Raw genomic sequence first — 17748 nt, 5'->3', positions numbered from 1 at the left:
CATTGGTGTAAGTACGTAACTATTAGATGACAATTTAAGACAATACAACTATGATGACACTAGATGGCAGTAGTTCAAATGGAAGACATGTGGTTCAGGGGTTCAAAGGTTAAAGTTGATTGCTACCGCCTTCGCTACGCTAAACCTACGTTAGCCAACAATGGCAAAGCATCATCCAGATTTGATTTTCTGCAGAAAACAAGCTGGTGTTGGTAGGTAAAAAATTTTTTTATGTTTGCCATTCTGTAAAAACATTTTTTTCCTCAACTGGCATGTTATGGTCATATTTTGAGCGTGCTAATGCTATCAAGCTAACAGCATAGACCCAATTGAAATGAGCTTAACGTTGTATCTGTCATACATACAATTTACATGGTTATTACCTGCATTATAATTTATATACAAACAGACATTAATATACGTAAACTGACTAACTTGTTTGTGTTATTTGTTCATTTCTGCAGCCATTGGGAGACTTTGCGAAAAATGTGAGTCTTTCTTATATGCATATTCCCAAAATGAACCACACATGACTTTTTATATATATATATATATATATATATATATATATATATATATATATATATATAAATTAGTTATTTGCACTCAGTATCACTTATATGATATTGAGCTCAGTAATGTTTGGAGCCAATTCCAGAATTTTTAAAACTCAGACTTAAGGCTCACCTCATATCCAGTCTTCAGTAGACCCCCGGGATACGACATTACTAAATCCGTTCTGAGGAGGGTATTGCAAAGTGAAATTGCCGTAGAGAAGGGGATAAAAACCTATAATTAGCGGATTTGTTCTGAACCTCTGGTAGCTCACAAAACAACATTGAAAAACGTAAAATCCCCAAATAGTAAATAGTGAATACTTTTAGCGTGTAATGCATGTGCATGTATTAAAAAAAAAAATACAGTTTATGAGGAGGAAAATTTTAACTTTGTTTACCTTTGGTGTTTTGTGACTTTAGCTGGTCTAGTACAGTAGCAGGTGAATGCATAAGAAGGAAAAGGTGACAGAGCATTATAAATAAAACTTATTTTGAAACTTCTTGCAAGGATTGTCCAGCCTTAAAGATTTATTTTCTTTAATCACCTTTTTTTTTTTTATAATGGTCCTGATTGTCGGTTGATTACGGCCATGTAATTTAACAAGAGTAGCAACCCATATAATTTCTTACTACTTCTTGATCAACACAAGCTTTGTTTCTGTGGTTATGTTTTCATTTATCATTTAGCATAACTGCAAGCCTTGGGACTCATGGCGATTATGCCGTACATATGGGCATGTGAAAAATATTGTTGTCGTATAGTGTGGGAAATGGAGGTAAAGAGAGACCATAAAAACATCTTATTCCACACCCAAAAGTGAAAACACCCTAAAGTGGGAACATCTAAGCGCCTGTACATTTTTCTCCTTCCGCTTCAGGTGACGGCAAGTGTGTCATCTGCGATTCGTACGTGAGGCCGTGCACACTGGTTCGAATCTGTGACGAGTGCAATTACGGCTCCTACCAGGGCCGCTGCGTCATCTGCGGAGGGCCAGGGGTCTCAGACGCCTACTACTGCAAAGAGTGCACCATCCAAGAGAAAGATGTCAGTGGATTTCAGCTCCTTTTTTTAAATTTGTCACTGACATTGTTGTCGTTTTTCTTTCACAGCGAGACGGCTGTCCCAAGATTGTGAATTTGGGAAGCTCCAAAACAGATCTTTTTTACGAGCGGAAGAAGTATGGCTTCAAGAAGAGGTGAAGAGACCGTGACCTGCCTATTTTCTTTTAATCTTATATTTCCGCTAAGACCTTGATTTGATTTCAATAAAAGCTCTTTTGTATTTCTGTTCGTTCTTTTATTTTACATTCCTCCAAGTCGAACAAGTTTTCGGGTGGATTAAGTACAGTAGACCCCGGGTTACAGCGTCGCTATCCTAGAATATTTTCACGTTACAGGGTGAAATACAATGTTTTTGGCACCTCATTATGCCATTGTCCCGACATCAAATTATTTTTTGCGTGGCCAAAAACATACAAAATGCAAAGTTAGTGATGTTCATGCATATGAGCTATGTATCTGAGAAGCCTGCCTGCTATTGGTCGATGTTATACAAAATCCTGGTCTTCTATCTGTTTGCGTTACTTCATGAAAAGGCAAATATGCTATTGGCTGAAATGTTTCCCACAATGCTTAATTTCTCTCACTTCAGTTTAAGAGATCCCGTAACAATTATATTCATTCATTGGTCCTCGGACTTGTTTTAATGCTAAAGGGAGAAGCAAAAACACAACCATGGACACTAAGCTTGCGATTATCAATACTTTTGTCAGTATTTACATTAACCAATTGAAGATCGGGAACATTATGAATAAGGGAATTTAAGAAATTCTTAAAAGGGCACGACAAATCTTGCAAGTGAAAGTTTTAACTTCAACTTGTTTTAATCTGCTGTCTCCCATATGCATTCACCCATTACTTCCCAATCCCAAGAAATGCAAAAGGTTCAAAAATTCTATTTTTCCTTTATTTATTCATATAAACGTCTATTGCACATAAATTGTATTTTCCATATACTATTATTTTAAATTTTTAAAGGTTTTATCAGAATGCATTAACATGGGTTTCTATCCCCCAATATACACCAATTTCACCTTATAACCTCCACCCCAGAACACATTACTGTCATACTCCAGGGTCCTACTGTACTATAGTTTCATGTTTAAAGCACAAAATCACAAATCTGAACAAAGCTTTATTTATACATAATATACATACATTATAACCACACTGAAAAGAACATTACATTTACAAAGATGAAAGTTTAAAAACAACACAAAGTTATAGAAAGAAGGCAGATATGCAATCTGAACTGAAGCAGAAAGCACGAGAACTGCTCCAAATGGGTCAAGAAGCCCATTTTCCGAGTTCACCTGACAATATTTTCTGTGCACCAGAGATAACCGTGCACTTGGATTTGAATAAGGCTGGAAGTGTTTTGATATTATCGAGGTATGTCCACAAAATTCCTTACACCGCAAACGTGTAACATTCCTTGCTTGCTGATTTGAGTACGGCTGAGAAATCTTGACCACAAAGAGGTACGAAAATGGTTGAAACTTGTTTCTAAGGTAACAATGGAAGGAAGCACAAAGGGATGGTTTTGAAGAAGGAAAAATAAAACCTATTTCTAAACCTATTGCATCCATGCAAAACAGATTTCCTAAAACCAGATTTCTCCTCTTACTGGAAGTGAGACAGCGGAGCGAGTGAGACAGACAACTGCTATTTACAAGACGTGCATCGACGGAGTTATTTATTTTTTTACAAGTCACGATTCCGACACGTGGACAGAAATGAGAAAGAAGGACATAGTTAGGAGAAGGGAGTTCCCTGAATATAAATTTGGAAAAATAAGAAGAAGCAAACCTGGAGTAATCTTATTACTATGCGAGCAAAACATTGATCTATGCAACTATCACTTATTGTTGTAACGGTTAAAAACGGTAATATTTAGGGATGCGTGATAACTTTTTTCCTACCGATAACCAAAACAATATCCCTTGGCTATATATATGCTTTCACATTTTACATAAGAATCACCAACCGTTTTGAAGTCGATTAACGCAAAGGGCTACCGGTTTTATGTTTTTCTTAAGTAGCTCATTGTGTTATTACTATGTTATTACCAGACCATAATTATTAGACGCAGGATTGAAATAGGCTCAGGCAATCACTAAAACATCATGCCAGTTAGAAATCCCATTCCATAGAAATTCACAATGACCCTTGACTGGAGAGTTATTATCAGAATTAGTTTGTGAGCTACTTGGTGCTCAAGAGCACCACGTCGGTGACCCGTTGATCTATGAGAAATTCTTATATTGGGAGATTTTTCTCATTTTAATTTATTTTTAATTATATTATCTAAAATGAGAAAATACACTTGATGTGACAAGATCATTTTTGTTGTTGGTTCCCTCATAAGTATTTATTGCTAAGATAGTTGGTTAATCGCATCCCTTAACCACTAGGGGCACCATTTCCTGTGGTGTGTCTTGGACCAGTACAGCCTGGTGGAGCCCATCCCTCTCCGGGCCAACATATGTTTCCACCCGAAAAAACTATAACTAGCAAAATTGTCATATTAATTTTGCCTGCTTTGAGTATGGTCATTTTTTCTTGTTTTTAACTTTTAAATGTTCAAATATATGATAAAATCAAGATTTTAGAGCGAAAAAACTAAAATATCAGTATTTTGCAGAAGGGAGGGGGGTGACTTAAGTGCTAGAGTTACTGTACATTGAATGTTTTATACAGTTGCATTACAGTGTCTGAAAAGTGATATATAAATACATTTGGGTTCACAAAGTAAAATGAGAAAAATTAAGAAAAACGAAGCTAAATTTCTTTGCCAATTTTCTGCAGTGTTTTAAAAAGATAAAACGCAAAATATTATGAAATAATAGGAAAAAAAACGATCCCTAAAAAAAGGGAAGCATACAAATACATTGTTATTTTTGTTGTGTACCTCAATGTTTATTTACATTTACTACAACAATAACTTTGTAAAGCACTGGTAAAAACTAAAAAAAAAGTAGACAATTTAATTATTAGGGGGTTATTTTCGTTATGTATGACATTTTGATTGTAACTGTCTGATAAACATCAGTCCGAAAATAATCATGCATTCCTAATAAAGACATAATAAAATATGATTATGTTAAAAGTATAGAACAACCTCCACCATATTTTGTTCTGCCTGATGTTTCAAAGGTAGTCTGTGCAGCCCTTTGAGGCTCCTTGTGATTAAGGGCGTCACAAATATACATGACTTGATTGATAGTGATAAAAACTAGTCGACCATAGAACAAGACTCCTCTCCTTGATGTGATTGGGCAATCTGCGTCTGTGAATGTGTGCGTAAGAGACCATCGAAAAAAGGTTCAATGGACCCTTCTTGCTACCTTTGTATCTTTTTTCCCTACAATTTTCCGAATTTGGCCTCGTAGTTGCCCACAATGTTCTTGAATTTGCCGCATTCCTTGCGCAGGTCGGCCACTTCCGTTCTCAGCGCAGAGTTCTCGCGTTCCAGGAACGCGGCTCGAACCGTGATCTGGTTTTCCTTTAACCGGCGAGCATCCCGAGAACGCTTTGCTGCCACGTTGTTCTTCTTTCGCCTCTGCCAGTACTTCTCGTCCTGGAACGAAGCACAAAAAAGGCTATATTTGTACCAATGACGACAACAGACGTCATGATTAATTTTTACTACGGCCGAGCACTGCGGCGGAGGTGGGGTGCATTGTTTGAGGTTGCCTTAAAAATGTAAAATTTGAATATTTTCTCTATTAAATTCTAGTAAACGATTCCCAAATGAGTTTAAAGAGCCCCTATGCTTAAATTTACACCGCGCCTATCTGCTTTTATCTTATTTTTAGCAAAGCTGTTCGGGGCAGTACACATACAAGTAAGAGGAATGCGTGTGGGGGTAGTTCTAGAGTGTTGCTCCATGCTCGTCCCCACGTTTTTTTTCCTTTTGTATTTGTTAGTGCAGCATGAAAATGGTGAAAGTCCAATGCCAAACTAAACCCCCCCAAAATGAAAAAAGAGTCGTTTATTCAAGCACATTTAAGAAATGCATGTACTTGCATGTACATCATGAACAAGCTGACAGAGGCTGCAAGAAGGACATAAGCCATGAGATGGAAGCCAGGACTAAAAAACTTCAAAATTCTGTCCAGCTTCTTCAACCTAAGATCTGGCACATAGTTGCACATTAAACAAGCTCAAGTCTTAGGAAGTTAAAAGGACAGTGCGTTTTATTTGACCACTAGATGTATTGTGTCTTGCACCCAAAACGAGGGCTAATAGGCACAGGAAAGAATACAAACTATGGAGACTCAAAGTGACCAAAACACACTATTTTTATCTAATTTTTTTGCCCCGCTTATTGAGGCTTTTGGGTATCCGTAGCAGCAAAATGGCAAATATGTCAGGTTCTCTAGGTGAGGCTCATGTTATGTCAATTAAATACAAATATGTAGGCCTAAGAGTATTTTTAAAAAGCGTTATGTTAGTGTCTGTATTTTCCTCATTAGAATTAAAATCAATAAGTTTTGTTTTACCACTAACAAGTTTATAAGTATACACATTATACACAGTGTGCCTTTAAAAACTTAAAAAAACATTTTATACAAAGTGTTCAAACAAAAATAAGTCCAAAATCCGCTTAAATAAAAATTTAGCATTGATGGCTGGTGAGAATAAAAAAATGTCAATTCAAATTGTTAAAGTTTTATCTGACAAAGTCATTAATTCAAAATTAATTCAATTAATTGCCCAGTCCTAATTTTACAAGTTATGCAGCCAAGAGTTTTTAGCCATTTTGTCACAAATCTCATTGAAAACGATTCCCCAGATTTTCTGGCCTCAAAATCACGACCAATCGGGGCTCATCTTTAAAAATCAATCGACTCATAATTGACCGTTAACCATTGATGTCATCATCAGTCCCCAGGGAGTCTCGTGACCATTTAAGATGGCGACATTGGTTAGGTAGCATATTTTTACAATCATTATTAAAGTTTTCTGCTTATATTTATTTGAGAAGTATTGCACACAAAAAGAAGACAGCATGCATACACCGCTGGTGACACCTGGGATAAAAACGCACATACCAGAGGCGTGTTCAGGAGAGTGAGTGATTGCTATCGCGAGCTATCGCTAGCTTCTGAACGGCCAGTGATTATTGAGCGCTCGCGTGCCCGAGTAATCACGGGAGAAAGACCGCTTACTTTGATTTCCAACATGGCGTCGACAGTGCAGAAGATGGAGGATCTCACCCTGACGAGTGCTGTTGGCGATGTAATATATCGTCTTACATTGCCTGGTAATGTTTGTGAACAATGCAAGACAGGTATGACCCTTCCACTGCGTTTAGGATAACCTTAACTGTGTCAATATGCGAACTGTCGCTCATATCAGCCAACTCGCTCAAAGCAAGCTGTAGAACGAAATCCATTGTACTGTCGTCGGCCATTTTGGATCAGTAAGGCAATCACAGTGAGCGATTACAAAACGTTCAGCAGTGCGCGGCAAGCGATTATCAAGAGACTACATGTCTGATCACTCTCCTGAACACGCCTCTGATCTTTCATATAGAATCAATACCCACACTTCCCCCTTTAACGTTCTCATGGTGTCCTTTACTATATCCGTCTAACAACAACACACACAGGGCAGACTGCCCTATAGGGGGCACCACACATTTGATTTATATAGTCATAAAACAGTATTCTCGAACGAACGTCCATTCAAACAATTTGAAGACAGAACAATAAATGGCCAGTTTGTTTGAATACTGCAACTCTACTCCTCTAAAGACCATTTCCTTTTAAGCCGCATTCTCGGGTGAAATCTTTCTCCTGTCTCCAGTGGCCGAATTCAAGTCAACAAAGAAGCACTCAATGACATGATAGAACTGCCGAGTCACCATGAGAATACAAAACGGTTTATCTACTGCCTTCACCGCTTTGCACCTTTTAAATGTTTTCATTTGGCGGGTTAACATCTAAAATCCTTTTCACAGTTATTATTTGAGCCTAGCAATGGCTTTGGCACCATAATAATTGGACAGCACACATTCTGTCGAGTATCAAGTGGCCACAATAAATGGAGTAAGTGTTAGACTGTGTACGTGGCAAAAATAATAATAAAAAGGTTTAAATTCTCCAGAAGGTAGATCCTTTTGATTATGTTCTTAATCTCCTTTTTCAGAACTTGAGTGTATTCTCCAAAATATTTTCAAAATGTGTTCAATTTAAAAACGTTAAAAATTATTTGCATTAATAATTTATCATTAAATTGTATATTTTTCATTATCCTGTTTTTATCCTTGTATTATATTGTTTACATTTACTTTTAATTCGGGATTTTGTGGTAAAAAATAAATTCCTATATGTGGGTTTTAGGACAAATAACAATTAAAAATTGTATAACTACATATATATATATTCTTTGCACTTATTTTATAGGAAAATGTCATTTAAATGTCTAATCCGGTAAATTAAAAAGAAGACTACGTCCTCCTAAGATTTTTTTTTGACTAAAAAGTTAAAAATATTTATACAAAAATAAAAGTAAAAAAAAAACTAGAAATGAGAAATTCGGATTGCCCATTTAGGAAACTGGAAAAATAATTTGAGAAATATATGTGTGTATATATATAAATATATATATATATACTTATTTACCTGGTAAAATTTAAAAAAGGCCTAAAAATGTGTTTTATTTTTCTACAAAAAAAGTGAAAAAAAAAAAAGCAAATTAATATCAAATGTTTAAATGTGTGTTGTATTTGACTAGGGGTGTGCGTCAAAAATACATTATATTTCTCATAAAATTTTGGGGGAAAAAATTAAAATCAAATTTTTATTAAAATAAAAATGGCTTTTAAACCGATACCACTTTTAAGGCATATAATAATAGAAAATGTACAGTATTATCCGGTCTACAAGGCGCAATTAGAAAACCCAAATAAATTGGCCAGAAATTTAAAAATGGGCCTTATAATCTGGTGCATCTTAGATACCACAAAAAATACATACAGCATTTATGTGTGTGTGTTACTACATGAGGTTTTACGATGTATCACCATATTTGTGCAATGATTGATCAATCGAAACACATCGCTGACCATACTTGCAAAGCATTGTATACAACGAGAATCGAACCTGGGTCGCGGCAGTGAGAGTGAGGGCATTTGTACCATTCCCTGTAACTGAGCTACATGATGAATTCTGAAACTGACGGGCTCGCCCACCTTCTGTTCATCGGGCACGAAAACTTTCTTGGCCTTCTTGATCATTGGCTGAGGCTTGAGATCTTCGTCGGTGAACCTGTGCTTGCGGGGATCGAAGAGTTCGCCCCCCGGGACGCTGGAGAGGACGAGGTCTGTGGGGTCCGGATCGTAGTTGACGTCCACCTGGATCTCTTCGGGGTCTTCGAGGGTGGGGCTCGCCCTCTCTGTGTCTGTTGTCACTTCTGAGGACACAAGATAAGAGTGGAAGGAAAAATAAGAAAAAAAAGATAAGTGGTTTGTTGTAACTGCAAACAACATGTTTACTATTGTGAGAAAAAAAATCCGAAATAATAATGACAAAATCCTAAAAAAGTAACCTAGTTAATTCACAATTACAGTGATTTTAAAATTAATTTATTCATTACCAATTTAAAGAATGTTTGTTCTTTTATCAATTAATTGAAGCTCACAGTGACTATTTATTAAGTGATTGTAATTATCATTTTATAGTAACTTGCTTGTAATAAATACCTTACTTTATGGATTATTTGATTTAAAAGTAACTTAGTGTACTGATACCTGATTATATATTTTCCCAAATATTTTACATTTAAAGTAAATATTTACATATCACTTGATTTTAAAAGTAACTTACTTTCCTGATTACTCGATTTTTGAAAGTAACGTTGTTTCTTTTTTAATTACTTGATATTAACAGTAATGACTATACTGATTTATTGCATTTAAATGTTTTATTACTTTACCAATGACTGTATTTTTAAATTACGTTACAGATGACTGGATGTTAAATGTAAATCACCTATGACCTATAACTAAGTTAATTTTAAAATAATTTGACACCAACAGTTATTTCCTTAGAGATTACCTACCCAATTATATTACCCATATCTGACTTTACCGATTTATTGATTCAAAAAGTATTTTCTGATTACTTGATTATTGAAAGTAATTCAGTTACTCTTCAAGTATTTGGCATTAATAATAGATATTTTACTGATTGCTTGATATAACTGTTACATTGGCAATGTGTTGAGTTAAAAAGCAACTTACTTGACGTGATTTTAAATGTAATTTCCTGATGACATACATTTTAAAAAATAACTTTATTTTTCAAATTATTTTACATAAACGGTTATATATATATAGTTTCTGGATTTTAAAAGTAACTCACTTTACAAATTACTTCTTTTGAAAAGTATTTACTGATTGAAAAATAACTTACTTTAAAGATTACGTAATTTAAAAGTAATTGATTTCCTTAGAGTAACTTTTTCACAAAGAGGTCTAAATATGGTGAAAGCTTGAGCTCTTGATGGTGATAGGAATGAGTGGAGAGGTGTTGTAAAAGGATAGTGGTATGTTTGGACGTGTTCTAAGGGATGGGCAGGGTACCCGTAAGATGCGGCAGGGGTAAACCAGTGAAAGCTGTCGGGCCCTGCTGTTGAACGGAAGAGTGTCTTGTGTTACCATGACCCGAGTGACATGGCCGCTTTCTTGTGTCCCGTTTCATCTGGAGGGACGAAAGCACGACCGACTTGGGTGCTGAGGTGCTTAACTTGTTTGGGTGTTTGGGCATTTGGGTTGGCCATGGTCCAAAAATTTTTGTGTGTGTTTTTTGCTACTTTTTCGCTTTTTTATTTTCTTTGTTTCTGTATGTGTTTGTCTTGCTGTCGGTCACCCCTCTCGAGGGATATGACCAGGGTAGATGAATAGATAGATAACTTTTTCACGTTTTCCTTGATATAGAAAGTAAATCTGTACAGATTACTTGAATTTAAAAAGTCTATTTACATTAAAATCGATAAATCATGATCATCTGTATTTATGGAGTATCGAATCTGAGGATTGGTGAGATTATCTGTATTTTTTGCCAGTTCTTTAAGATAACAACTAATTACTTGATTTTGACAGAGAAATTGTTAAGTTATTTAGTACTAATTATTAGAAGGAGCATTTTTTTTAAAAGATTCACAGTTCACAGATCCCTTTACAGCCTGAAATGACAGGGCACCACTGAAGAGCAACTCTGGACAGCTTTTTCCGCAGCTGACAGTTCCTGGCCGGAGTTTAGGTTGCTGAAAACTAATCGTAAATCTTTGTGAATGTTTTCATTTTGAAAGTAACAGTTACTTAACTGTTGCCTTAAAATCAATTAAAGTTATATATGTTTTGTCATAATGCTTTCCATAATCCTATTGCATTCACCTGCCGTGACGTCGCAGGTGATGTCCGTCTCGCTGTTGGTGATGATCACAACTTCTCGCTCGCACTTGACAAGCTCGTCGATGGGCAGCAGAGACACGGTTTCAGCAGGCTTGTCCGCCGCTTTCCCCGACTTGGCGTCCTCCTCGGTCGAAGTGGAGATGCCGTTCTCCAAGAGGAACTCCTCCAAGTCCATGTACTCCAGATGGAAGTTCTCGCCATCGTAAGGGATGGTCTTATCCCAAATGGCGGGGGTGAGGGCGGCAGACGGGTTGAACTCGCTGCCACCTCCGCTGAGGTCAGAGTCATCGTCAAGTCCCAACTTTTCCTTGTCAGTATCTAGCAGGAAAATATTGAAGATGTGAAAACTCAGAATTCGACCTTTTCAAATACAGCAGAAGCCTGGTATACGGCATCCTCGCCTTAGAATGTTTTTACAGTATGGTATAAGATGTTTTATTCAGCCCCTCTTATCGCCACTTTCCCCACTACAGAAAATAAACAATACTTTATTTTGTGTGGCCAGGAACTTTATATTTGTGAGTATGTATAATAATGTCCCTAAGATGCCTGTCTAGAATTGGTCCACATCGTAAATAATACTGGTCTGCTATTGGTTTGTTGCATAATGAAAATTCAGATGCAATTGACTGAACAACGTCCTACAATGTTTTTTTACTTCATTTATTTAGTTCAAAATCTTGTGTGCTACCCAAAGACTTTACAAGGTATTGATACAATACTGTATTTTTTGTAAAACATTTATTATGGCGTAAACGTAAGTATCCCTACTCAAAATATGAGAAAAGGTATACTAGAATGGATGTAAGCTGAAATCAGGAATATTAAAACAATAAAAGGCTAGAAATTTCACTTGATTTGTATGACATTTTTCTTTTTAAATCTTAATTTTAACTTTTAACCTTTTGTTATATGTCTATCCTGAGTGCCACTAGTAATCTAGTAAACAATGCAGACCTGTCAATTTATAGGTTTTCCCCATATTTTATACATTTTTGGTCATTTCAAATAGTGTATGCCGTATTACACATTTTGTACGGGTTTTCTTTTTTTAAAATACTGCTATGTATAATAAGCAACGCTAAATTTACTACCAACGGGAGGAAAACTAAGAGATGCTGACAGAATTGTTTGTGTTGTTCATTATCTTTGTTTTTACTCTACGGGTCCGTCTTGCTGTGAGTAAATAGGTGCCGTTAGGTTTATAAGGTTTGTTTTTGCTTAATGGGGGGAATTTCAATCATTATTAAAGGAAGCAATTGGCTGAAGTTTACAGGTATGACAATTTACACTAAGTTGTAATCAATGATGATAAAGACTGTTCTGTTCGTTTTTTCATTGGCTAAAGTAAATGCTCCCCGTTTTGCCCAAGAGGAACTTGGTAGCTCAGGAGGTAGAGCGCTCGTCTTGGGATCAAGGGATCCCAGTTCAAATCCCGGCTTGTCCATGTTACATGTCGAAGTGTCCTTGGGTAAGACACTGAACCCCTAATACCCCCAATAAGCAGGTTAGCGTCTTGCATGGCTGCAATACAAGGCAGCTATTGGGAAATGTGAAGCACACTGTAAAGCGCTTTGGGACTTTGACTTGAAAAGCGCTGTATAAATGCAGTTCATATTCATATATTTAGAAAAACAACCCAAAATATACCTTGACAAGGGAGTTCGAACTGTGAACACCATTTAACAAAATTGTGCAAATAAAAAGGTAGGCTTTTATTCAAATACTGCATCGCAAAGAGATTGCACTAGCACATGTACTGTACATCGTGTCCTACATCAAGCGGCGCGCGCCAACAGAATTCAGGCTATGTGGATCATTTATTTATAACATGTTTATGCGGGTTCTACCACGTTTACGACATTTATATTCATTTTGCGATAATATTTTTTTCTTCTATTGTTTTGGTGAAGTAGACCGGTTTTGTTGTTTTCATTTGTCACGGTCCCTTACCATCATCCCCGGCCAGAATATTCGGCGGAGGCATTTCCATGACTTTCTTCAGAACCCCTGGGAACGAAACCGTGGGCCCGACAGCCGTTTCCAACGTGATGACAATAGGTTCCACGGACATTTTCCCCCCTTGACGTATTTCACTCGCGTCGAGAAATAATAAGGAAATACTCTTTTTTGCGACTTCTGCTCAGATACAAACAGTTTAACGAATCGAAAGTTCGGAAAGGTTTTAAGCAAATGTCGGTTCCGTCGACTACATCAGCTCCACTTCCAAAACAAAACGAGGCGGATGCAAATAAAACCACGCCCTTTCCCCTTCGCTGATTGGTTAAAGGCTCATTAATTTTGATGAGCGACTCTTCGATTTGGGCGGGCTAGTCCGAAGAGCCAATCGGAGACGTTATATCATGAATCCGATCTGTCATTGGTTGACCGACTTATATATTGCGGAAAAAATAAGTCACGAGGAAAATACATTGTCGAAACTCATTTTATTTTTGACGCGCTCATGTAATGGTTTTCGTACATATTTTTCATTTAAATACACAAGCCTGAACATTTAGAACACTATAAGCAACGCTATTATTATCATTTTATGATAAGTGGAACAGGATACACGAGTCACGCTGAAGAACACGTGCTGCAGTCCAAAACACATACTAATGGCGCCCTGACTCACGACGACAAAGGCGCTCAAGGTCAAATCGTGCCATTTTTCACAACATAAGAGTACCCGTAAACGAAATAAAGTATTCGGATTTTATATCACTACTATTATTTTTTAAAATGTGTCCCTGCTTGTGCCATTGAACTGTTTTGATGCACTTAAAACTTGGGCCAGTCTACAAGCACTACCTTGTATACATTAAGTGTTATCTATTTATCCATTTTCTGCACCGCTTATTACTTGGGTGCTGGAGCCCATCCCAGTTATCTTTGGCAGTGGGCCGGGGACACCCTGTACTCTCAGGGCACACGGAGACTGACACCTCATTTCCCCAAACTTAGGGACTATTTTGACTTTTCAATTGACCTGCGATGCATGTTTTTGGGGTGAGGGAGTAAATCCGTATGCTCAGAGGAAACCGACGCACATACGGGGAGAACATGCTAACTCTGCACGGGGCGGCTGCTGTAATTGGAATTGAACCCTGGACCTCCGCACAAGGTGCTGAACACTATCCCCCCATTCGATGTGCCTTAGTGTCATTTAACCTAATATTATTTCTTTCACGTTGTAACATGTTTTACCAGAGTCTCATATCCAATCTTGTTGGGTTGTTATCAATGAAAATAAGGATGATTTTAATTCTGGCAATTGTGTCCTCTATGGAGGAGACAGTGTAATCTAATAAAAACTTAATACAAAAATAAACATGACAATAAGAAGGACAAATAGAAACTTTGAAATATTAATTCGATACTGTGATTGGGACCAACTTTGAACTAGGAGCAAGACAACTAAATTACTTAAGCCTAGACTGACATACCATAAAATCCAAAGGATAAACAAATGTTGGAAATGGGAAGGGAGGGGGTTTTTCTCAAATTTTGCCTTTGTCACTGTGACTCTTTTTCTTTTGCTACAAGGTCATAATAAGTTAAAACAAGTTCTAAACAAAACAGTTTATTATTAATTACATTTTTAAAGGACCCCACACCCCCCACTGACCTTAACTAGCAAATTTTACTATTAAAAATATTTCGGTTTAGATTCCACTATACTACTTTGTTCAAAGTGTGTAAAACCTGCTCAGGGAATAATGTAAAACAAATCTATTCAAGAGTCTGTAATAGAACATGAGACTGTAATTAAGACCAGCTAACAGTATGATGCAATATGATCAAATTACAAAGAACGAGCAAAACGCTTTAAAATATAAAAAGGTACACAAAAAACAATGGTGGGCCGTCAAGACATGCAAGGCCTTCTCTGCCGGCCTAAAAAAAAATCTGAATCGTTTGATGTTTATTATATTTTGTCCATCAATACCTAATAATCTTTTAATAATTCCAAATTGTCAGTTTCTTTTCGTTGCTTGTCCTTGATTGCGCTGCTTCAGTATGTAGTTGTTACTAGGCTCAGAAATCTACTCAGAAGTCTTCACAATCAATTCTGAAGGCCCGCTACTGTAACATCAGTCTTCGATAAGGGGTTGCTTTGGCCAATACGATTCCGAGTTAGCTTCTCAACGGCTGCTAGTGTTGGTTAACATCACTGTTTTCACATATTATGATTGGCTAGGGTGCTATAATTAACCAAAGCTATCACGCCAACAGAAGAGACCAACCAGCATAAGGAAATATACTGTTGTGTTGATTTAGAAGCGAAAGGTCACACAATTTGGAAACGAGGAAGCCTTCAACAAACGGTCAAACGCAAGTAAGATCTTAAGCAGGAGCCGAAATTTGGAGTCGGTTGGGCCTAAGATATAAATCATTACGTTTAGGTCACGACAAACTTCTCCTTTGCTGACCCAAACAAAAACAAAAAAAATCTATCTTGTCATTTATCTTTTTTGTCTCTGTTTATACAGTCTTGTTTAACTTAGATTTTGATACAAAAGACAAACTTTACGAGGCACAGGGCCCTTCACGTATCCCCCCGTCCTTCCTGAGTGGACCCAGGGAACGAGTCGCGTAGCAGAGCACAGGGCCCAAATCATCTCTACTCCACCCAAATATTCCTAAATCAAATAGAAAATTCCACTTTCAAGAGCTCATATAGCTGGTTAGTTTCAAATAACACGTCAGTAAATCAGACTGGAGCTGAAGGCCTAAGTGTCAACCGCACGGCCCGCCACTGACAAAAACATACATAAAGATGTAGCATGGAGGTGCAAAAGTAACATGTACATATTAAAAACAAGTTTGTAGTTGTAGAAAGAGTCTACACCGTAAAATAAAAAGTGATGAATACGTTCAAGTAAAAATGCCAAATATCTAACATAATTGCTAATTTTATCTTTATCTTCTATTGTACAGGCTGAAATCCTCACTGCAGTTCATTTTGTAGCATGTGCAAGTATGTGAAACTTTTTAATGCACTCAAATAAACTTGTCCTTTTTCGTTTTTTGGGGGACGTTGGGTCAGCATTTGGACTGTATTTGAAAGTATAAGAGAGTACGCGGTTGGTTTGGACACGTGGAGAGGATGGATGAGGAGCGAATGTTGAAGAGGATCTACAGAGCAGAAGTCAATGGAAGGAGACCAAGAGGAAGGCCGCGATTGACGTGGATGGTGTTATAAGTGCACTGCAGGAAAGAGGTCTAAATCTAGTGAAAGCAAGAGCTATTGTTGGTGATAGGAATGAGTGGAGAGGTGTTGTAAAAAGATAGTGGGATGTTTGGGCAAGTTCTATGGGATGGGCAGGGCACCTGTATGATGCGGCAGGGGTAAACCAGTGAAAGCTGTCGGACCCTAGAATTAAAAATAATCACCAGTATGACATCTCTCCAGGGTAAAAGATAAAAAAAAAAAAGAACTCAATGTTCTTTAAATTTAGTTGGGTATTGATGACACATACTCGAAAAGTTGTTAATTAAATATCTTCTCTAAGGACACCTCAAACGACACAACCTACCTCTAAAAATGACTACTTTATCAGAATTAAGTATAAAGATAACTTTAAAAAAAAACAACCAGCAAAACTCGTAAGCATTCTTGTCTTTTTCGGAGGTCCCGCCCATACTGTTAAACAATCTAACTTTGTACTTAAAAGGTAAATATAGACAGAGCAAAAAAAATTGTCAGCAGAAGAAAAACTTGGTACCTGTAAAAGAAAAACGATCTGTACACAAATGAAGTTTCGCCAATGTGTTGAATGTACTCCATTTTAAAATATAAGATTTGAAGTACAGCAATACATCAGAACGAAGTGGTATTTCATTCCAAAAATATCTACACATCTAAATGACCATTTTTGTTTAGGTACACATTTTATTCGTATTTTGGGGTGTTTTTGAAAGCGTAATGTTTCAGTACTCGAACAATTTACTATTCGATTAACGAACTCAAACCGATTATGGTAGAGTACCGAGGTATTTGAAGTGTGTTCATAGTGCAGTTAATAGCGCCCTCTTGTGTACAAGTGCAAAATAGTTTTGTTCCACGTTGAGCACACGCAACTGTCACATGTTCGCGAAGCGATTAAAAAAAAAAAAGACTAAAAACATCGGGGCCCCAAGTGACAATTCGCCAAATGAGTTGGAACGGGTATATTTGATGGCTGTAACAACTTTTGCAGGTAAGTAACTTTTGCAGCAATTTAACGTCCATAAAACGTGTTTGTCCTTACTTACCGTATGTGTCAAAGTTCGGTAAAGAAAAAGGAGATTCCAGAAAAGATCTTAATATCTCCGGGATTTCTGCAGTAGTCATGTTTGCAGCCCGATGCAACCCACCCCCAAAAATGAAAAAGCAATTTTAAAACTAATAGATGAAAAGAAGGTAAGACATCCACTTGACAATGACAGCCGAACAAAGTTCTCCAGGAACAAATAACAAAAAAAAAATAGTGCCGTAACTTCTGTCGCATTCTACGCGTTACCTAACAAGGACCGCCCAAGGTCACTTGGGGCCAATTGGCTTCCTCATTCCTCTTGCATAGCAGTCGCACCCGCCTCCAATTGATCCAAGCGCCTGCCAATCAACTCCGAACTGCCAATTATAATGGGGCGTCTGTGTTACTTAAGGAGAGAAAAAAAGAAAACTGGTCCGGTTGCGTAAATCATTCTCAATGCAACTTCTTT

At 37.1% G+C, this 17748-nt stretch overlaps 2 protein-coding genes across 3 annotated transcripts; one reads left to right on the top strand and one right to left on the bottom strand.

Moving 5' to 3' along the window:
• Positions 1-59: 59 nt before the first annotated feature.
• Positions 60-1839, top strand: phf5a (PHD finger protein 5A). The gene is made up of 4 exons (XM_088323017.1): positions 60-212; positions 465-488; positions 1436-1602; positions 1668-1839. Exons 1-4 carry the CDS (start codon positions 161-163, stop codon positions 1755-1757), a joined length of 333 nt encoding a protein of 110 aa, XP_088179143.1. The 5' UTR covers positions 60-160; the 3' UTR covers positions 1758-1839.
• Positions 1840-2738: 899 nt separating this feature from the next.
• Positions 2739-17548, bottom strand: tefa (TEF transcription factor, PAR bZIP family member a). Of its 2 annotated transcripts, none has more exons than XM_088323211.1 (4): positions 17299-17548; positions 11023-11358; positions 8818-9038; positions 2739-5196 (listed from the first exon to the last, which is right to left on the bottom strand). In XM_088323211.1, the coding sequence occupies exons 1-4, from the start codon at positions 17375-17377 to the stop codon at positions 4981-4983; spliced, it is 852 nt and encodes a 283-aa protein (XP_088179337.1). In that variant the 5' UTR covers positions 17378-17548; the 3' UTR covers positions 2739-4980. The 2 variants fall into 2 exon arrangements, with proteins under 2 accessions (XP_088179337.1, XP_088179336.1); XM_088323210.1 differs by lacking the exon at positions 17299-17548 and adding an exon at positions 12994-13297.
• Between the last annotated feature and the right edge of the window lie 200 nt (positions 17549-17748).

This window comes from Urocampus carinirostris, chromosome 19, assembly GCF_059441175.1.
Source record: "Urocampus carinirostris isolate Australia breed hairy pipefish chromosome 19, RoL_Ucar_1.0, whole genome shotgun sequence".
Lineage (NCBI taxonomy): Eukaryota > Metazoa > Chordata > Actinopteri > Syngnathiformes > Syngnathidae > Urocampus > Urocampus carinirostris.
Note: the sequence above shows the minus strand (reverse complement) of the source record. Positions and strands in the feature narration are given on the sequence as shown.

Coding starts and splice junctions, on each gene's coding strand:
- phf5a (XM_088323017.1), top strand. CDS start 161: ATGGCAAAGCATCATCCAGATTTGATTTTCTGCAGAAAACAAGCTGGT. Junction 213..464: donor CAGAAAACAAGCTGGTGTTG/GTAGGTAAAAAA, acceptor TCATTTCTGCAG/CCATTGGGAGACTTTGCGAA. Junction 489..1,435: donor TGGGAGACTTTGCGAAAAAT/GTGAGTCTTTCT, acceptor CTTCCGCTTCAG/GTGACGGCAAGTGTGTCATC.
- tefa (XM_088323210.1), bottom strand. CDS start 13,114: ATGTCCGTGGAACCTATTGTCATCACGTTGGAAACGGCTGTCGGGCCC. Junction 11,359..12,993: donor TATTCTGGCCGGGGATGATG/GTAAGGGACCGT, acceptor TTTTCCTGCTAG/ATACTGACAAGGAAAAGTTG. Junction 5,197..8,817: donor TCGTGCCCGATGAACAGAAG/GTGGGCGAGCCC, acceptor GCTTCGTTCCAG/GACGAGAAGTACTGGCAGAG.